The sequence below is a fragment of the Phacochoerus africanus genome, chromosome 6 (genome assembly GCF_016906955.1).
Source record: "Phacochoerus africanus isolate WHEZ1 chromosome 6, ROS_Pafr_v1, whole genome shotgun sequence".
Classification (NCBI taxonomy): domain Eukaryota; kingdom Metazoa; phylum Chordata; class Mammalia; order Artiodactyla; family Suidae; genus Phacochoerus; species Phacochoerus africanus.
In genome coordinates, this window is record NC_062549.1 from 62,212,905 (window position 1) to 62,231,882 (window position 18,978).

General features: G+C 41.4%; 1 protein-coding gene across 3 annotated transcripts; it reads left to right on the forward strand.

Annotated features, from left to right (window-relative positions):
- Positions 1–1,148: 1,148 nt before the first annotated feature.
- Positions 1,149–17,617, forward strand: ELOC (elongin C). 3 transcript variants are annotated; one of them, XM_047783733.1, is made up of 4 exons: positions 1,149–1,342; positions 13,857–13,910; positions 14,255–14,398; positions 17,383–17,617. In XM_047783733.1, exons 2-4 carry the CDS (start codon positions 13,907–13,909, stop codon positions 17,571–17,573), a joined length of 339 nt encoding a protein of 112 aa, XP_047639689.1. In that variant the 5' UTR covers positions 1,149–1,342; positions 13,857–13,906; the 3' UTR covers positions 17,574–17,617. The 3 variants fall into 3 exon arrangements, with proteins under 3 accessions (XP_047639689.1, XP_047639688.1, XP_047639690.1); XM_047783732.1 differs by lacking the exon at positions 1,149–1,342 and adding an exon at positions 1,426–1,518; XM_047783734.1 differs by lacking the exon at positions 1,149–1,342 and adding an exon at positions 1,815–2,036.
- Positions 17,618–18,978: the final 1,361 nt, after the last annotated feature.

An 18,978-nucleotide genomic window follows, 5' to 3' on the forward strand; every position in this document is an offset into this window, starting at 1 on the left:
ACAGTCTGGTAAACAGAGGGTGAACTTTATTTAGCTGTTTCACCCTTCCTGGAAGGGTGCCTGAATTTCACCACGGGAAAGCAAGTAGAGACGGCTCTGACTTAAAGTGGTTCAACCTACGATTTTTCGACTTGATGATAGTATGAAAACTACACATACTTAGTAGGAACCACACATAGTTTTGAATTTTCATCTTTTCTTGGGTTACCCATATGCAGTATGATACTCTCTCCCTCCATGTTGAAGGTCCTAATCGGCCACCCAGTCAAGAGGGTAAAAAATACCTTTACAACCCTTCTGTTTTTCCTTTTCAGTACAATAATCAATAAGTTACATGAGAGAATCAACACTGTTATAAAAAAGCTTTGCATTAAATGATTTTTGCCTAACTGTAAATTAATGTAAGCATTCTAACCACGTTCTAAGGTAGGCTAGGCTGAACTATGTTGGTTATGTTAGGCCTGTTAAATGCATTTTCCACTTACAATATTTTCAACTTCCCATGGGCTTATCAAGACATAATCCCATCTGAAGTTGAGCTAAAATCTGTAAAGAGAATAGGCGAATGGGGGTTGAGGGGAGAGCGCACCGCCCAGAGAGCGCGAGGAAGGAGAAGCAGAGGGGGCGTGGAGTGACAAAGCTGGTGTCAGAGTAACTTCAGAATCCAGAAGCTGAGCACCCCGGTGGCTGAGAGGTGGACAGGGGGTGGGGGAAAGGCCCCAGAGCGGGGGTGGAGGGCGTGGTTAGTTTTCGGTAAACACTGAAAGATACCGGGAAGAGAGGAAATGAGGCCAGCGATTTCGGGAGCTGTTGAGATGCTCTTCAACAAGCTCTGCAACTTTTCAGAAAAGAGCGAAGCTGTTCCATAAAGAACACGATCTTGTTAGGAGAGAAACCACACTCCCACTCTGCAACCTTTCCTCTAAAGGTAGTCTCCGACCTCCAGGCGCAGCCCCAATGAGAAGCTGGGACAACCTCCAAAATAACTAAGAGCAAAACTCAGCGTGAGAAACTACAAGTCCCAGGATGCAGTGCTGCCTCGGCCAATCACGACAGTACCCTCCAGGGAAACTACAAATCCCGGGATGCAGTGCTGCCTCAGCCCCCCCCCCCCTCCCCCCCCTCCCCTCTCCTACCACCTCCTTGAGGATGCTCTAACCCTCCGCAATCAGATCGGGGTCGGTGCTGCATGCTGGGAATCAGAATACCCAGAATAGGATTGGTTGAGACTTGCCGAGGACCTCCGTCCTTCCAGGCTGGCCTGGGGGTGAAGGGAGGGGGCGCTGCACACTTCCTGTGGACGCCGGCAAGCGACGGACTCAGTGCGTCCCTGCCTCGCCAGGTACTAATCTCCCGCGCGTTGTAGAAAGCGTCCGTGACCCAGCGGAAGTGATTCCTCTAACTGCCCCGGAACCCACGGCGGCAGGCGGCTGGGGGTGGGGGGGTGGCCCTGGTGTAGGGGCTGTGGCGGTGCGCGGGGACCCGGTGCGGTGGCTGCGGTGGCTGCGGGGCTGACGAGTGAGTCTCGGGCTGGGGTGGGACCGGAGCTCCGGGTTCGCGTGGGGGACAAGGGAAGCTCGTACTGGGCTCGCTTGCAACCTCACTTCCCACCTCTTCCCATTTGGGCGGGGAAGGAACGGAAGCTCTTAACCTCCCCCTGGCGTCTTCAGCTCCTGGTTTGGGGGAGGGGAGAGGAGGGCGGCGGGACCTTTCCTGGCGCAGATCCGTGGGCTTGGAAAAGAGGGAAAAGGAGGGGCGGCGGCCGGCGAGACTGGGCCTCCTCGGGGTTGTGAGCGGGGAGGGTAGAGTGAGGAGCATGGCAGCCCTGTCGCTTTTCCTTTTTGCTTTCCCCGGGTGCACTCAAGATTTCGTCCTTTTCTTGGAGTCAGCTCCTAGTCACAGGAGAGGGGCCTTCGCTCTTTGCAGCTGCGGGACCCCGAGAAGTTCATCTTCTGGGCAACTTGTCGGGTGATCTCAGCCTGACGTGGTGATTTGGGGCTGTCGTGCATCTGCCTCCCAGGCTCATCTGAAAGACGGTATCTCGTGTAAAGTACAGTGGCCATTAAGTTACTCTGATGGAACTAGTTCGAGTTTTCAGTGCGAGCATTTCTACTCTGCATCGCCTTCAGTATAAGAAACAACCGAAATCCTTTTAGGGTTTTAAAACCTAATTTTCACACTGCCAAATTTGCTTTTTGATCCCTGACTAATTTCCTTTTTCGTTTAGCGGACTAAAATGATACATCTCTAATCTCGTTGATGTTATAAATGTAATATAATTCATAATACAATACACGGTTCACACGTGGATTCATTCATTGTGGAGACACAGTGGCAAGGAGACAACTATGGTTCCTTGTCACCTTGGTTATTAATTACTTATTGCCAGTGACAGTTTGGGATTCATGTTTAATTTTTAAATGACTGTTCTTTTTTCCGTTAAGTATGAGATAACATAGTAATTCTCTACCATTCCAAAATATACATGGATAAATTTATTTTAAATGGAGGATGCTGATTTCATTACCTTATGGTAATTCTGTAATGTAATTAGGCAGTTGTTTGTAGTCAGAAGTTACAGTCAGTCCTATGTATCAGGTTCTAAAGTAATAGTTTTAAATTTTATTGAAGTATAGTTGATTTACGATGTGTTAATTTCTGCTCTACCGCAAAGTGATTCAGTTATAGTTTCCCTCTGCTAATCCCAAACTCCCAACCCCTCCACCTTGGCAACTGCAAGTCTGTTCTCTATGTCTGTGAGTCTGTTTAGTTCTAAAGTAATATTTATACTTTATAAATTGCTTGTTTGTGATTTTTTGGTAGATTTTTCAGTACTTGAAAATAATCTGGGAAATCTTTGTATTTACGTTGATATGTGTTAATGCATTTTAGCTAGCCCGTCCTAAATGTTTACTGTTTCATTATTAAATAAGATCAGAAAAAGGCCACCCAGTAATGCTTGAAATTTCAAGGCTTGGTGACTAAGAAAACAATAGTGCCATTCACTCAAATATTTACTGAGCATCTTATATGTGCTAGGCACTCTATGCGCCTACCCTCATGGAGTTTGAAGAAACAGGCTATATGTTAAGTAAGAAAATATTTAGTTTCAGGTGGCGTAAGTGTGAAATGACTGTAGCGAGATTAGAGTTAGATTAAGTTAGAGTGACTAGGGTGGGGGTGTCGAATTCTGAAAGGGAGAGGGAGGGAGACCTACCTCTTTGAGGAGTTGATATTTTGCCTGGAGTCCAAAATAATGAAGATCTGAAGGAAGAGCTTTTAAGAGAGCAGTAACCGCAAATGCCTAGACCTTAAGGGGGAATGAACCTAACCTATTAGGCTGCTTAGAAGGCCAGTGTGGCTAAAGCATAATGAAAGAAGAGTGATGGGAGATGAGATCAGAGTGGGTAGCAAAGACTAAATAAGATAGTTCTTGTTCTGTCCCGTAATGAGAAGCCATTCGAGGATTTTGTGCAAGGGAGTAACATTTGGTTTATGCTTTTGATGACTAGCTGCTGAGTGGCCAATTGACTGATTTGGAGGAAAGTGGAAAAACCAGCTCCTGAGGAACCTTGTAGTTCAGTTGAGATGGTGGCTTGAACTAGAGCTGTAGAGTTGGAACTTAGTGAGACGTGGTCTGAGCTAGAATGTCATTTGAAGACTGAGCCAAATAGGTCTTCTTACCTTCACTCCAGCACAGAAGAATTTGGAGGACTCAACTGTTTTGCTGGGGAGCATCTGCCTGAACAGTAGTATCATTTCCTGAAATGAGGAAGACTGGAAGGAGCACACCGGTTTCTGAGGAATAAAGCAGGCATTCTGCATAGAGTGTACTGAGTTGGATGGCTTTTACAGCTCAGAAAATGTACAGTAGGCAAGTGGGATATCCACTACTGTTGCTCAGGGGAGAAGTCTGGCCAGAGACAGTCATATTTTGTAGGTGATATTTAAAACTATGCACCAGAGGACATCAAGGAAAGAGTATTAATGCAGAAGAGGGCAGGTAGCTAGGAGCATTCGAGTCAGAAGAGGAGCAAAGATGGGTGGAAGCAGAAGAGCCAGGAGGGTGTGGCATCTAATGTGAAGGAAAGAGGGTGGGTGGGGTCAACTGTAAAACCCTAAGAATAAGGTGAAGATTAAAAATTGACCCAGTGACCTAGTAAAGTAGTTGAAATTTGACAAGAGGGCTTTGAATGGACTAGTGAGCTAAAAAGCCTGGGTTACGGAGAAGTGGATCACAATGATGATTTCCAGCATTTTGATGCATTGGTGGGAATAGTGGCAGGACAAAGTCTTTGGATCACTGTGCTTAAGTGGGGACATTGGCCTTGGATAGGAAGGATGATTTTTCTTCAACTTTTGAAACAGGACGGTGGACAGAGTATCTGGTATATGGATGCAGGTAGGAAGAAGATGGAAACAAGGCAGTTGAGGTGCTTTACTTCTGTTTTATCGGTAAAATGAAGGGTAGGGAGGAGAGGGGTGTTGGAGGTTTAGGAGAAACTGTACATTTTCTAAGAGTAGGAAGGCCAGTTCGCTAGGTAGGAAAGAGGGTCACTAAGGCATCAAGTGCCTGTTTAAAGTATGTAGCCATAATTTTAAAATTGAGACCAGTCACAATGGTTGTGACTTTGCTTCAGCCAATTCAGCTCGGTCGAGGCCTGAGTGAAGTGGAGAATCGGGTTTGGCCAGGATTGGGGTTGGGGTGGGTAGCTCCCCAGAGGTGAGGGCAGGGAGTTCAGGGTCTGAGGGCTGTGAGGCATGCATGTGCCAATCCTGAGGAACTCTTCACAGTGGGATGAAGCAAGGGCAGAATTTGTTATTTGTAGCCCATCATTTAAAGGTTCTTTTTATTATATAGTGGATAGAATCCATAATTAGATACACACTGTATAGTGAAGTATTTCTTCATTCTTTTTAAACCACAACAAAGGAGTTTGGAGATCATTGTACAGGGGTGAGGGAGAGAAGACAGATGCAGTGGGAACCTAGCACTCTGGTGCTCCAAGTTTTGTACTGTGTGGGAGTGACTGCTTGATGAAGAGGGAAATTGGGAGTTAGGGCATTTGTTGTAGAGGAAGTGCATTTCAAATGGGTTTGATCATGGCATGATAAAGCTGGAAGGGACTTGAGACACAATGTAGTCCAGTTTCCTCATTTGGGAGATAAAGAACAAAAGTCTTATCACTTAACCTATCTGGGTCTCAAGATAGAAATGCAGAGAGTAGAAATTAAAATATGGACTTCCAGTGATGCTGAGTTACTTTGCTAAAAGAATTAAGACTGCCCACACAAGAGTGAGGTACTATAGGAACATTCTTCTTCTAAGTTGATGAGCCAGAATGAGATTTGTGTGTGTGTGTGTGAGTGTGTTTGTTTTAGGGCCCCACCTTCAGCATATGAAGGTTCCCAGGCCAGGGGTCAAGTCCATTCAAAATGGTGTGACCTACGCCACAGCCATAGCACAACTGGATCCTTAACCCACTGAGTAAGGCCAAGGATCCAACCTGTGTCCTCACGGATGCTAGTCAGATTCGTTTCCACGATGGAATATTTTGATGGCTTATTGCAAATAGGAATTGTGTGACTTTTGTCAATTTGTTATTCAATGGCCAGTGCATCTCTTCTTGCCTGTTCAGATAGGCCTGAACATTAGATAATATTTGGTTAATATAATTCACTTTGTTTTCCAAATTAATAATATTCTTACATATAATTAAATAATCAGGCTGACTGACCATCGTCTCCTTCATGAGCAGTTTGGTTCCACACACTTACTTGTTTATTTTATTTTATTTTATTTGTCTTTTGTCTTTTTTAGGGCCACACTCACAGCATATGGAGGTTCCCAGGCTAGGGGTCTAATTAGAGCTGTTGCTGCTAGCCTATGCCAGAGCCACAGCAACACCACCAAGCCACGTCTGCAACCTATACCACAGCTCACGGCAACACCGGATCCTTAACCCACTGAGCAAGGCCAGGGATCGAACCCACAACCTCACGGTTCCTATTTGGATTCGTTTCCACTGCACCAAGACGGGAACTTCCATTACTCATTTATTTTTAAAAATCAGTTTTAGGAGTTCCCTCATGGCTCTGCAGGTTAAGATCCAGCATTGTTCTTGCTGTGGCTCTGGTTATAGCTTTGGTGCAGGTTCAGTCCCTAGCCAGGGAACTTCCACATACCATGGGTACGCCCCCCCACCCTTCCAAATTCAAAATCATTTTTAAATCACAGCTTTCCAGGAGTTCCTGTTGGTGGCACAGTGGTAACCAACCCAAGTAGTATCCATGAGGATGTGGGTATAATCCCTGGCCTCACTCGGTGGTTAAGGATCAGGCATTGCTGTGAGCTGTGCTGTAGGTTGCAGACACAGCTCACATCCCATGTGGCTGTGGCTGTGGCCATGGCTGTGTCCTAGGCCAGCAGCTGCATCTTCGATTCGACCCCTAGCCTGGAAATTTCCATATGCTGTGGGGGCAGCCCTAAAAAGAAAAGCTTCTGGTCATGTATACTTTCAAACATTTTTGTGCTTTTTTAATATAAATTTTATTGGAATATAGGTGACTTAGGATGTTGTGATGATTTCTGGTATACAGCAAAGTGAATTAGGCTTATGTGTACATTTATATTTATATATGCATACATTCTTTTTCAGATTCTTTCCCAATTTAGGCCTTCATAGACAATTGAATAGACTTTCCCCCAAGCTATATAGTAGGTCCTTGTCACCGAATGCCTTTTTAATTCATTTATTTATTTTGCTTTTTAGGTCCACACCTGTGGCATATGGAGGTTCCCAGGCCAGGGGTCAAATTGGAGCTGCAACTGCCAGCCTACACCACAGCCACAGCAACGTGGGATCCAAGCCGTGTCTGCAACCTACACCACAGCTCACGGCAACGCTGGGTCCTGAATGCCCTGAGCAAGGCCAGAGATCGAACCCGCAACCTCATGGTTCCTAGTCGGATTTGTTAACCACTGAGCCATGACGGGAACTCCTAAATGCATTTTTTTTTAATTGAAGTATAATTGACCTGAAACACTATGTTAGTTTCAGGTGCATAGCACAGTGATTCAGTACTTGTATATATTACAAAATGATCACTGCAGTAAGTTTGGTACCATCTGTTACTGTACAAAGATAGTAAAATATTGAGTCTACTCCCCATGCTTTACATTGATCCCCATGATTCATTTGTTTTGTAACTGGAAGTTTGTGCCTCCTAATCTCCCTTGCCTGTGTTGCTCATTCCCCGCCCCCCTCCCCTGTGGCAACCACTGGTTTGTTCTGTATCTGTGAATCTGGTTCTCTTTTGTCATGTTTGCTCATTTATCTTTTTTAGATTCCACATATAAGTGAAATCATGTGGTATTTTTTTTTCACTGTCTGATTTATTTCACTTACCATAATACCCATGCTGTCACAAATGTCAAGATTTTGTTCTTTTTTATGGGTGAGTAATATTCTGTTATATAAGTGACAGTGTGTGTGTGTGTGTGTGTGTGTGTGTTACATCATTATCCATTCATCTATTGATAGGCATTTAGGTTGTTTCTATCTCTCTCTCTCTCTCTTTTTTTTTTTTTGGCCACACTGTGGCATGCGGAAGTTCCTGAGCCAGGGATCAGATCCGACCTGCAACTGCAACTTGTGCCATAGCTGCTGTGGCAACACCAGATCCTTAACCCACTGCAGCCAGCTGAGGATCAAACCCACACCTCAGCAGCGACCTGGGCTGCTGTGCAGAAACAATACCCCATCCCTAACTCTCTGTGCCACAGCAGGAACTCCCTAACTTATCTTGACTATTATAAATAATACCTCCATGAACTTAGGGGTGCTTGTATCTTTCTGAATTAGTGTTTTTGTTTTCTTCAGAAAAAGTATGCAGAAGTGGAATGCTACATCTGTAATAGTGCTATTTTCAATTTTTGAGGAACTTCCATGCTGTTTTCCATAGTGGCTGCAACAATTTACAGTCCCACCAACATCCTCAGGGATCTGAGCCAGAGCTGTGACCTACGCCACAGCTGCAGCAACACTGGATCCTTAATCTACTGCACCTGGCTGGGGTTAAACCAGTGCCTCCACAGAGACAAGCCAAATCATTAACCTACTACACCATCGTGGGAACTCTCTCTCTCTTTTTTTTTTTTAAGGGCCGCACCTGTGGCATATGGAAGTTCCCAGGTTAGGGGTCAAATCTGAGGTGTAGCTGCCGGCCTACTCCAGAGCCACAGCAACACTGGAAATGAGCTGCATCTGCAACCTACACCATAGCTCACAGCAATGCTGGGACCTTAACCCACTGAGCGAGGCCAGGGATCCAACCCACATCCTCAGGGATACTAGTCCAGTTCATTTCCACTGAGCCACAACGGGAACTCCTATTTGTTGTCTTTTTGACAGTAGCCATTCTGACAGTCTGAGGTGTATCTCGTTTCAATTTGCGTTTTCCTGGTGATTGATGATGTTGAGCATCTTTTCATGTATCTGTTGGCCATCTGTGTGCCCTGGGGAAAGTGTCTGTTCAGGTCCTCTACTCATTCTTTAATTGGGTTTGGGTTTTTTTGGTGTTATATATTTAGGGTTCTAACCCCTTATCGTACATATTGTTTACAGGCATTTCCTAGCATTCACTAATTTTGTTGATAGTTTCATTTGCTATGTAAAGGCTTTTTATTTAGTTTGAGATAGTCCCATTTGTTCCCTTGCCTGAGGAGACATGACCCAAAAATACTGCTAAGAATATCAGAGAATGTACTGCCTATGTTTTCTTCGAGGAGTTTTATGATTTCAGGTATAACATTTAAATCTTTGATCCTTTTTTTGAGTTTATTTTTGTATCAGGTGTAAGAAAGTAGTTCCATTTGATTCTTTTGCATGTAGCTGACCAGTTTTCCCAACAGCATTTATTGAAGAGGCTTTTTCCTATTGGATGTTCTTTTTTTATTTTTATTTTTTACACTTTTTTTTTTCCTTTTGTCTTTTTAGGGCCGCACTGGTGGCATATGGAGGTTCCCAGGCTAGAGGTCTAATCAGAGGGTAGCTGCTGGCCTACACCACAGCCACAGCCACACGGGATCTGAGCTGCATCTGCGACCTACACCACAGCTCATGGCAACACTGGATCCTTAACCCACTGAGCGTGGCCAGGGATCGAACCTGCAACCTCATGGTTCCTAGTCAGATTCATTCCTGCTGTGCCGCAATGGGAACTACCCCATTGGATATTCTTGCCTCTTGTATTATAGACCATGTAAGTGTGGGCCAATTTCTGGGCTCTCTGTTCTGTGCCATTGATCTATGTGACTGTTTTTACATGCTGTTTGGATTAGTGTAGCTTGTAGTATAGTTTGAGATCAGGGAACGTGACACCTTCAGGTCTGGCCTTTCTCAGAATTGTTTTGGCTCTTCAAGGTTATTTTTATCCTTTTTTTCCTGAAGAAATCATGAGATGAATGTCAGAAGCCCCTTATTTTACATTAATGGCATCAGACTGTACCTACTTTCCTAATCTACTTTTTAAAAAATTAACAGTCTAGGGGAGTTCTCCTCATGGTGCAGTGGAAACGAATCCGACTAGCATCCATGAGAATGCAGGTTCCATCCCTGGCCTCACTCGGTGGATTAAGGATCTGGTGTTGCTGTGAGCTGTGGTGTAGGTCGCAGACACGGCTCAGATCTGGCATTGTTGTAGCTGTGGCATAGGCCAGCAGCTACAGCTCTGATTGGACCCATACCCTGGGAACCCCCATGTGCCAAGGGTGCAGCCCTAAAAAAGGGGGGGGGAGGGGGAAGAAATAGTAAAAAATTAAGTTTATTTGGGTGATATTTCCATGTTATTGCATGCATAGATTTTACTTATTCCTCTTTGCTGCTTTACATTATTTTCTAAGTATAAATATACAGGGTTTTTTTTGTTTAGTATCATTCATTTCCCCTCTCCTCCAGCACTTGATTCTTAGCAGGTGTTAATGTTTTAGTTTTTGTTTTCAGTATTACCATTAGATTAAGCATTTTTATATAGATCTGTGAGCTATTTGTGTTTTTTCTTCTATTTTTCCAGAATTCGCTGGGGGGTTTTTACATTTGGTTCTTTAATCTGTAGTGTTGTGAGTGATGTCAGTTAGACATCGAACCTGATTTTTTCTGGGTAAATAGCCAATGTAAAAAAGGCAAAAAGATAGAAAAAATAGATTTGCAGCTGTTGCTCTCATCTACTTAGATCATCCAAGTAAGTCAACTGAAAAACTACTAGAAAACTAGTAAGAGAGATCTGTGAAAATGATGGAATACAAGATCAACTTACCTAATTTAAAAGGTTTAAAACACCAGCAGTAACCTTTCCGAAAGTGTAATAGGAAAACAGATCCCGTTCATAATCTGTGAAGTACCTAAAAGTAAACCCAACAAGAAATGTGTAATAAAAAAGTAGGGACTTACCCAACCTTTAGCAAAAACATATTTGTCACACAGTCGTAATGAAAACTGGGGATGTTGGTCAGGTATAAACAGATGGAACAGAATACAGTCTAGAAGCCCAGGTAATGATAAAATGTATGATAAAGGTAACATTTCAGATCAAAAGGGATGGGTTGTTCAAAGATCTTTTCAGTGTTAATGATACTAGGTTAAAAACTGATTTCAGTGTAGACACTAGGCTTACCTTGAATTTCTAACTATTTGTTACCAAAAAATTATAAAATAATAATGTTTATATATAACACTGTGAAAGCACGATGACATTGGGTCTGTTCATGTCTTCTGCCTAGAACTGTTCTAACCAACTGTTCAATCACTGCCTAGTTCATATTTCCAGAACCCAGCTCAATTATGGAATAGATGTTCAAATGTTTACACTGAGGTGTTTGGTTTTTTATTGTTTTTTTGTTTGTTTGTTTATTTGTTTGTTTTTGCTTTTTTAGGGCGGAACCTGCAGCATGTGGAAGTTCCCAGGCCAGGGCTTGAATTGGAGCCACAGCTGCTGCCAGCCACAGCCACAGCAACGTGGGATCTAAGCTACATCTGTGACCTACACCGCATCTCACGGCAACACCAGATCCTTAACCCACTGAGCAAGGCTGGGGATTGAACCTGCATCCTCATGGATACCTGTTGGTTTCAGTTCTGCTGAGCCACAACGAGAACTCCTACACTGAGATTATTGCATAACCCCAAATTTAGATTGGTGTAAGTTATTTGAGAGTTAAGACCAAATTTAACCATATTTTTAACTTCTCCCTAAGAATCAGGATTTACTCTTAACAGTTAATGTTGACTTACTCTTTCTTTTGTTAGTGGTGGGGCGTTCCCTCCCCCACCCAACCCTTTAACCCTTGTATAAATGATACAATTGATTTACTATATTAAGAAGTCAGTAGAAAAACCGTTGCTACCCAAAGGGCTTCTAAGGTGTGACTTTTCATGGTTGCTTAGTTACTGCTAGTTAAATAAACATCCTAGATGTTTTGCTCTGGACATTTTCCAGAGCAGTTAGCATTTGAAATTCTTCTGGCTTTTCTAGCATTTTTCCCTTTTTTTGTTTTTTAGAAGAATGAGTACAAAACAGTAAGAACAGAAGAAAATAATAATGACTGATGCTTATTTTTGCTTTTTTTAATAATGACTGATACATTTTTTAATTGCCTACTATTATTACCATAAAATGAAATAGTACTGTTTTTAAATCTTAGATAACTGTCTTAAGGAGTTATATCAGCACCTCTCAGTGGTAGTGAAAAGAAGTTTTTACAGGAGCCAGATTATTACCATGCTGGTGTGGAGTAATGGAAAGGAGTATGGGCTCTAAGCAAACCTCCCAAGGTTTAAATTCACATTTACCACTTAAGCTGTAGAAACCTTGAGCAGGTACCTGCCTCTTCATGTTTCCTCATCTCTAAAATGGGAATGATAATTTCCCTGTGGAAGTGTTGTTTTAAAATAGAATAATGTATGTAAGATGTTTAGTGCAGTGTTGGCCCTTATTCGGCGTTCATTGTTGGCGATGTTACATTGCCCCGCTGCCTTGCTCTCACATTAGACTTACTACTTTAAGGTTTCCCTCTGTGCTTAGGAAGTATCCTAATCCTAGACTAACAGATTTAATTTTTACTACTACTCCATCACTGCCTGGAGCAAATCATTCAGCCTCTTTATACATCAACGATCCTTTTTTTTTTTTTTGCCTTTTTGGGCCATACCCGCAGCACATGGAAGTTCCCAGGCTAGGAGTCGAATCAGAGCTGTATTTGCCAACCTACACCATAGCCACAGCACCACGGGATCCAAGCCATGTCTGTGACCTGCACCACAGCTCACGGCAACGCCAGATCCTTAACCTACTGAGCAAGGCTAGGGATTGAACCTGCGTCCTCATGGATCCTAGTCAGGCTCGTTAACCACTGAGCCACAAAGGCAACTCCATGATAACATTTTTTTAAGGTGAGGGATTACATAGGCTAATTGGTCAGGAATTTCTTAGAGAACAGGATAATTTGAATATGCTGCTTTTCTGATAATGACGTTAAAAATAGTATTGGTATAAGTAAAATCCTCCTTTGAAGAAATGCTATTGAAATACAAATATTGGCATTTCCATTGTGGCTCAGCAGGTTATGAACCCAACTAGTATCCATGAGGATGTGGGTTTGATCTCTGCCCTCAGTGGGTTAAGGATCTGGTGTTGCCGTGAGCTGTGATGAAGTTTGCAGAATTGGCTTGAATCCCGAGGTGTTGTGGCTGTGGAGTAGGCTGGCAGCTGCAGTTCCAGTTCAACCCCTATATGCCACAGGTACAACCCTGAAAAGCCAAAGAAAGAAAAACGAGGGAGTGAAGGAAGGAAAGACAAATTACTGAAAACATGAACTCTTTTCCTTTAGCAATGATTGATTTTGTAAAATTTAAGATTTTTCAAAAATTAAAATGTTTACCACTTTATTGTTAAATCTCAGAACTTTAGTGGCCTCTATGCAGAAGGGATGGAACCGTAAAGTTTATTATAGATGTGCACACTTACTTACAAGATGGGGGCAGCAAGCCTTATGTTTTTTATGCTCATGAAAGCTACTTCATGTCCTTGGATTTTTCATGTCATTCATTTAGCAAATACTTGCTTTGGTATCTGTCAGTATCTAGTAGATAAAGTATACAAAGATGATTAAAGCCAAGGGTCTCCAAGTTCACTTCAGCTCCTAAGGAACAACATCTGTATTTTTGGTTTTTTGTTTGTTTGTTTATTTGTTTGTCTTTTTGCCTTTTCTAGGGCTGCTCCTGCGGCATGTGGAGGTTCCCAGGCTAGGGGTTGAGTCAGAGCTGTAACTGCCGGCCTACACCGGAGCCACAGCAACTTGGGGTCTGAACCGCGTCTGCGACCTACACCACTGCCGGATCCTTAACCCACTGAGCAAGGCCAGGGATCAAACCCGCAACCTCATGCTTTCTAGTCAGATTCGTTAACCACTGAGCCATGATGGGAACTCCCAACATCTCTATTTTTGAATTGTTTTTATTTTTTGGCCATGCCCACGGCATACAGAAGTTCCTGAGCCAGGTATCAAACCAGGGCCATAGCAATGACCCAAGCTACAGCAATGACAATGCTGATTCTTTAATGACCTGTGGGGGGGGGGGGTGCAAATCTGTATTTAGACTTCACTGACCTGGAGATGATCATCTTGTCTCAGATGTTCAGAAACTTGATACTGTTCCATATTGTGGTGGCTGGGAAACCCTTGCATAGCAGAGAGAGCAAGTGTCCTTGCACTTGTAACACCAAGGACATATTAAATAATAGGGGTGAAAACATGTTTTTCTAGCAGTAATCTCAATATAGCATTGTTGTATTTTTAGGAAGCTACTAAAGTTCCTGTGGACGCAAAGTAGAATTTCATAAGAACATAATGGGTAAGTTATATAAAACTAATTCTGTAGTTAAATTAGTCGAAGGTGGTTTTTGTTTTTAAAGACCTTCAAAGTTAGCGAATGCAGGTAAGAAAATAGAGTGAAATTTGTTGTTTAAATCAACAGACTATGTATTTCTGAAAGGCAAGATTGCTAACACTACTGTGCTAGATTTACTTTGTGATTGCTAGGGCATAATTGTACCTTAAGAAATTAGTAAGGCTACCCCAGCAGACATATAAAATGGTTTGGCTTGCAAAAAAATACTAGAAGTATAAATTTAAATAATTGATAATAATTCTTATTTTTGTGATTCAAAAATCCTTTTACTACTTACTTTACTTTAGATGGAGAAGAGAAAACCTATGGTGGCTGTGAGGGCCCTGATGCCATGTATGTCAAATTGATATCTTCAGATGGTCATGAATTTATTGTAAAAAGAGAACACGCGCTAACATCAGGAACAATAAAAGCCATGTTGAGTGGCCCTGGTAGGTACATTTCTTTTTTTCCTCTTAACATATTTTCACTTTTTATTTATTTATTTTGCTTTTTCAGGGCTGCACCCTTGACATGTGGAGGTTCCCAGGCTAGAGGTCCAGTCGAGCTACAGCTGCTGGCTTACACCACAGCCACAGCAATGCAGGATCCGAGCCGAGTCTGCGATTTACACCACAGCTCACAGCAATGCTGGATCCTTAACCCAGTGAACGAGGCCAGGGATCAAACCCATAACCTCATGGTTCCTAGTCAGATTCGTTTTCACTGCGCCATGACAGGAACTCCTGTTTTCACTTTTAATGTTTGATCTAGTGTTTTAAAACTGAATTAAATCACTCATGGTATTAAAAGAAAGACAGATAACCGTTCTAATATGAATTACTGAAGGATTACGTTGCATTGGGGAAAAAATAGTTTCTGCTATTTCCTGTTTTCAGTTATTTACCATAGTTTCAGTAAAACCAAATTGAGTATTTTATAATAGGGATCATTTCCCTGTGTTAGTTTCCATGGTCACTTTCTTCATCACAGGACTCTGGTAATTTGTGCTCCTGGTTAAAAAGTATTACATAAAGTTTTTCTTCTGTAGAAGTTAAGTGCCTCCCAAATATCCTTTTTTTTCTTTTTCTTTTTTTTTTTTTTTTGGCCAGGCTCTAGCCATGTAGAAGTTCCCAAGGCAGGGATTGAACCTTCGCCACATCAGTGACCATGAACTGCTGCAGTGGCAACAACAGGTCCTTAACCTGCTGTACCACAAGGGAACTCTTCCTGAATCATCATCTTTTTTTTCTAGGATCTCATTGCTTATCCATTCCAAATGCAATGCAATAGTTTGCTTCTATTAACCCCCAAATTCCCTGTCCATTCCAATCCCTGCCCCCGACCCCCTTGGCAACCACAAGCCTGTTCTCTAAGTCCATGAGTTTCTTTTCATGGAAAGGTTCATTTGTGCCATATATTAGATTCTCGATATAAGTGACATCACATGGTATTTGTTTTTCTCTTTCTGACTTCATTTAATATGAGAGTCTCTAATTCCATCCATGTTGCTGCAAACGGCATTATTTTGTTCTTTTTTATGGCTGAGTAGTATTCTATTGTGTATATATACCACATTTTCTTAATCCATTCATCTGTTGATGGACATTTAGGTTGTTTCCATGTCTTGGCTATTGTGAATAATGCTGCAGTGAACATATGGGTGCATATGTCTTTTTTTTTTTTCTCTTTGTTTTATTTTTATTATTGTTTTTTTTTAATTGTTACTTCCCCAATACAATTTTTTTTCCTACTGTACAGCATGGTGACCCAGTTACACATGTACACATTCTATTTTCTCATATTATCATACTCCATCATAAGTGACTGGACTTAGTTCCCAGTGCTACACAGCAGGATCTCATTGCTAATCTATTCCAAAGCGAAGAGTTTGCATCTATTAACTCCAAGCTCCTAATCCACCCCACTCCCTCCCCCTCAGCACATGTGTCTTTTTGAATGAAAGTTGTCTGAATAAATGCCCAAGAGTGGGATTGCTGGATCATATGGTAGTTTCTATATTTAGTTTTCTGAGGTACCTCTCCACAGTGGTTGTACCAATTTATATTCCCCCCAAGACTGTAGGAGGGTACCCTTTTCTCCACACCCTTTTCAGGATTTGTTATTTATTTATTTATTTTGCTAGATATCATTTGATTCAATTTTTTTTTCCTGTTGTACAGCATGGGGACCAAGTTACACATACATGTATACAGTCTTTTTCCTTCCATTGTTCTGTTGCGATATATGTTATTTGTTGCCTTGTTAATGATAGCCATTCTGACTGCTGTGAGGAGGTACCTCCAGTTTAATTGATTTACATGCAGCTGTCCAGTTTTCCCAGCACCACTTAATGAAAAGACTGTCTTTTTCCCATTTTATATTCATGGCTTCTTTGTCGAAGAATCCTTAAACTGCTCACCACAAGGGAACCCCTCCTGAATCATCTTCTTTTTTGTTCTCCTTAATTTTTTTTTTTTTCTGTCCTTTCTAGGGCTGCACCCGAGACATCTGGAGGTTCCCAGGCTAGGGGTCTAATCGGAGCTGTAGCCGCCGGCCTATGCCAGAGCCACAGCAATGCTGGATCTGAGCCACATCTGTGACCTACACCACAGCTGACGGCAACACCGGATCCTCAACCCACTGAGCAAGGCCAGGGATTGAATCCACAACTTCATGGTTCTTAGATTCATTAACCACTGAGCCACTACAGGAACTCCTGTTCTCCTGATTCTTAATGAAGAGGTTTTTTTTTTTAATATTTCAGTGGGAAAGTTAGAGCTAGATATTTCATTTAATGATAGTTGGGTTCATTTTTGCATTAATTATAAATTTGCAAGGGCTGCCATAACAAAGTACAGTTGACTGGGTGATTTAAACAGAAATTCATGGAGTTCCTGTCGTGGCTCAGTGGTTAATGAACCCAACTAGCATCCATGAGGACAAAGTAGGTTCAATCCCTGCCCTCACCTTGAACTGTGGTGTAGGTCGCAGATGCAGCTCAGATCCCACATTACTCTGGCTATGGTGTAGGCCGGCAGCTACAGCTCTGATTGTACCCCTAGCCAGGGAACCTCTATATGCCATGGGTATGGCCCCCAAAAGACAAAAAATAAATAAACAGAAATTTATTTTCTCACAATTGTGAAGAGATTTGGTTTCCTCTGAGGCCTCTCTCTCTGCCTTTTAGATGACTGTCTTCTCCCTGTGTCTTCATATTGTCTTAGCTCTGTGTATCTGCAACCTAGTCTCCTATTCTGATAAGGATACCAGTCATCTTGGATTAGGACCCACCCTAATAATCCCATTTTGCCTTAATTACCTCTCTCCAAATATAGTCACATTCCAAAGTACTAGGAATTTAGGTCTTAAACATATGAATTTCGGAGGAACACAGTTCAGCCCATATATGACAAACATTCCTTTTCTTTTTCAGGTCAGTTTGCTGAGAATGAAACTAATGAAGTCAATTTTAGAGAGATCCCTTCACATGTGCTATCAAAAGTGTGCATGTATTTTACCTACAAGGTTCGCTACACTAACAGCTCCACGGAGATTCCTGAATTCCCAATTGCACCTGAAATTGCACTGGAACTGCTGATGGCTGCGAACTTCCTAGATTGTTAAATAAAATAAATTATAATAAACTGTTAACTTTTTTCAGTATTTAATACCTGTAGTTCAGTTAGTAATTTTTTCATATATAGCATGTTGCCTGTGTGCAATTGAACTTTAAAGTTCGTTGCAAAGCAGATTATCTTCTGTTCTTTTGCATAGCAATCAGAGTTGAAATTTGTTTGCTACATCAACAAATTAAGGACATTTTCACAAACTGAGAAATAAACAAATATGCCAATTCGTAGGTGGTTTTGCCTTATCCTTTGGATGTGATTTTTAAAATTAGAGCAGTGGTGATACAGTAAATGTTGAAACTTAGGCATAAATTGAACACGTTCTACAGGTAAATAATGGGGCTACATATTTTTATGTTTTTAGTGTTTTTTTAAAAACCTATTCTGATATTATAGTTGTCATTAGTGTTACTAGAGTTATGCAATTGCATATAATTGCAAATAACTGCATTATAAACATGTTTATAACTTAGCCAAAATACTGATTTTTATAACGTCAAAGACATAAGAGTTGAAATTTCTTATGTGTCTTTTGATAAACTGCAGCATTGTTTAAGTGTATCTTGTCTTTTTGTTTATTGCTACAATTTAAGAAATTTATTTAAAATCAATTTTGGATGATTACTAGGTACAGCTTTTGGAGCAATGACTTTTGAACTCTAGCCACATGGTTAACGAGTGAACTACATGACTTTGGTTTCATGTGCAATCCAAAGTACTGTACTTTCATGGACTATAAAGTTTCCTTTGCAATATTCATTCTTACATAGTCCCTTGTGGTGATTACACTTCTCATTATTTAAATGTTTGAAAAGGTTCACTATGAATTTTATCTAGATCCTAAGCGCAAGACTTTCTGAACTATTGCAGTCTTCCTCCATCCACCTGAAATGTTATAAGATAGGAAACATGTGGAGAGATGCAGTGCAAATCTTATAATGCACTTTGATATAGTATATTAATTATCTTCTATTAATTAAAGTATGTCCCAATAAATATGATATCCATAATCTGGGTCTTCTACCAAAAATCAAACTTAGAAAGAGGTCATTCAGGTTATACCAAGACAAGAAAAGTTTGAGGAACTTTCGCAGAGCATCTCTGCTTAGGCATGGGGAAAAGAAGCACTAGAGTTGTGTTCATTATTATCTATCTTAAGAGTAAAACAAAGCTGTTATTATAGGGTCTATTAGTTTAAGTCTTCAGCTTACTTCTACAAGACTGGTTTAATATGGACCAGTTTTTTCTGGAACCTACAAAAACCATAAACAACTAAGATCTATGAAATAATTTTTCCTCTTAGAAGACCTAACATTGTACTTTCCAGCTTATTGAAAGTAATTAAATATGTGTTAATTGCGTATATTTTAGTAACTTCCTAAGACATACTGGTACATATT

Bases quoted from the DNA above. Each gene is read 5' to 3' on its own strand.
- ELOC (XM_047783733.1), top strand. The intron at 14,399-17,382 runs GTAGGTACATTT...TTTCTTTTTCAG, and splicing joins AGCCATGTTGAGTGGCCCTG to GTCAGTTTGCTGAGAATGAA.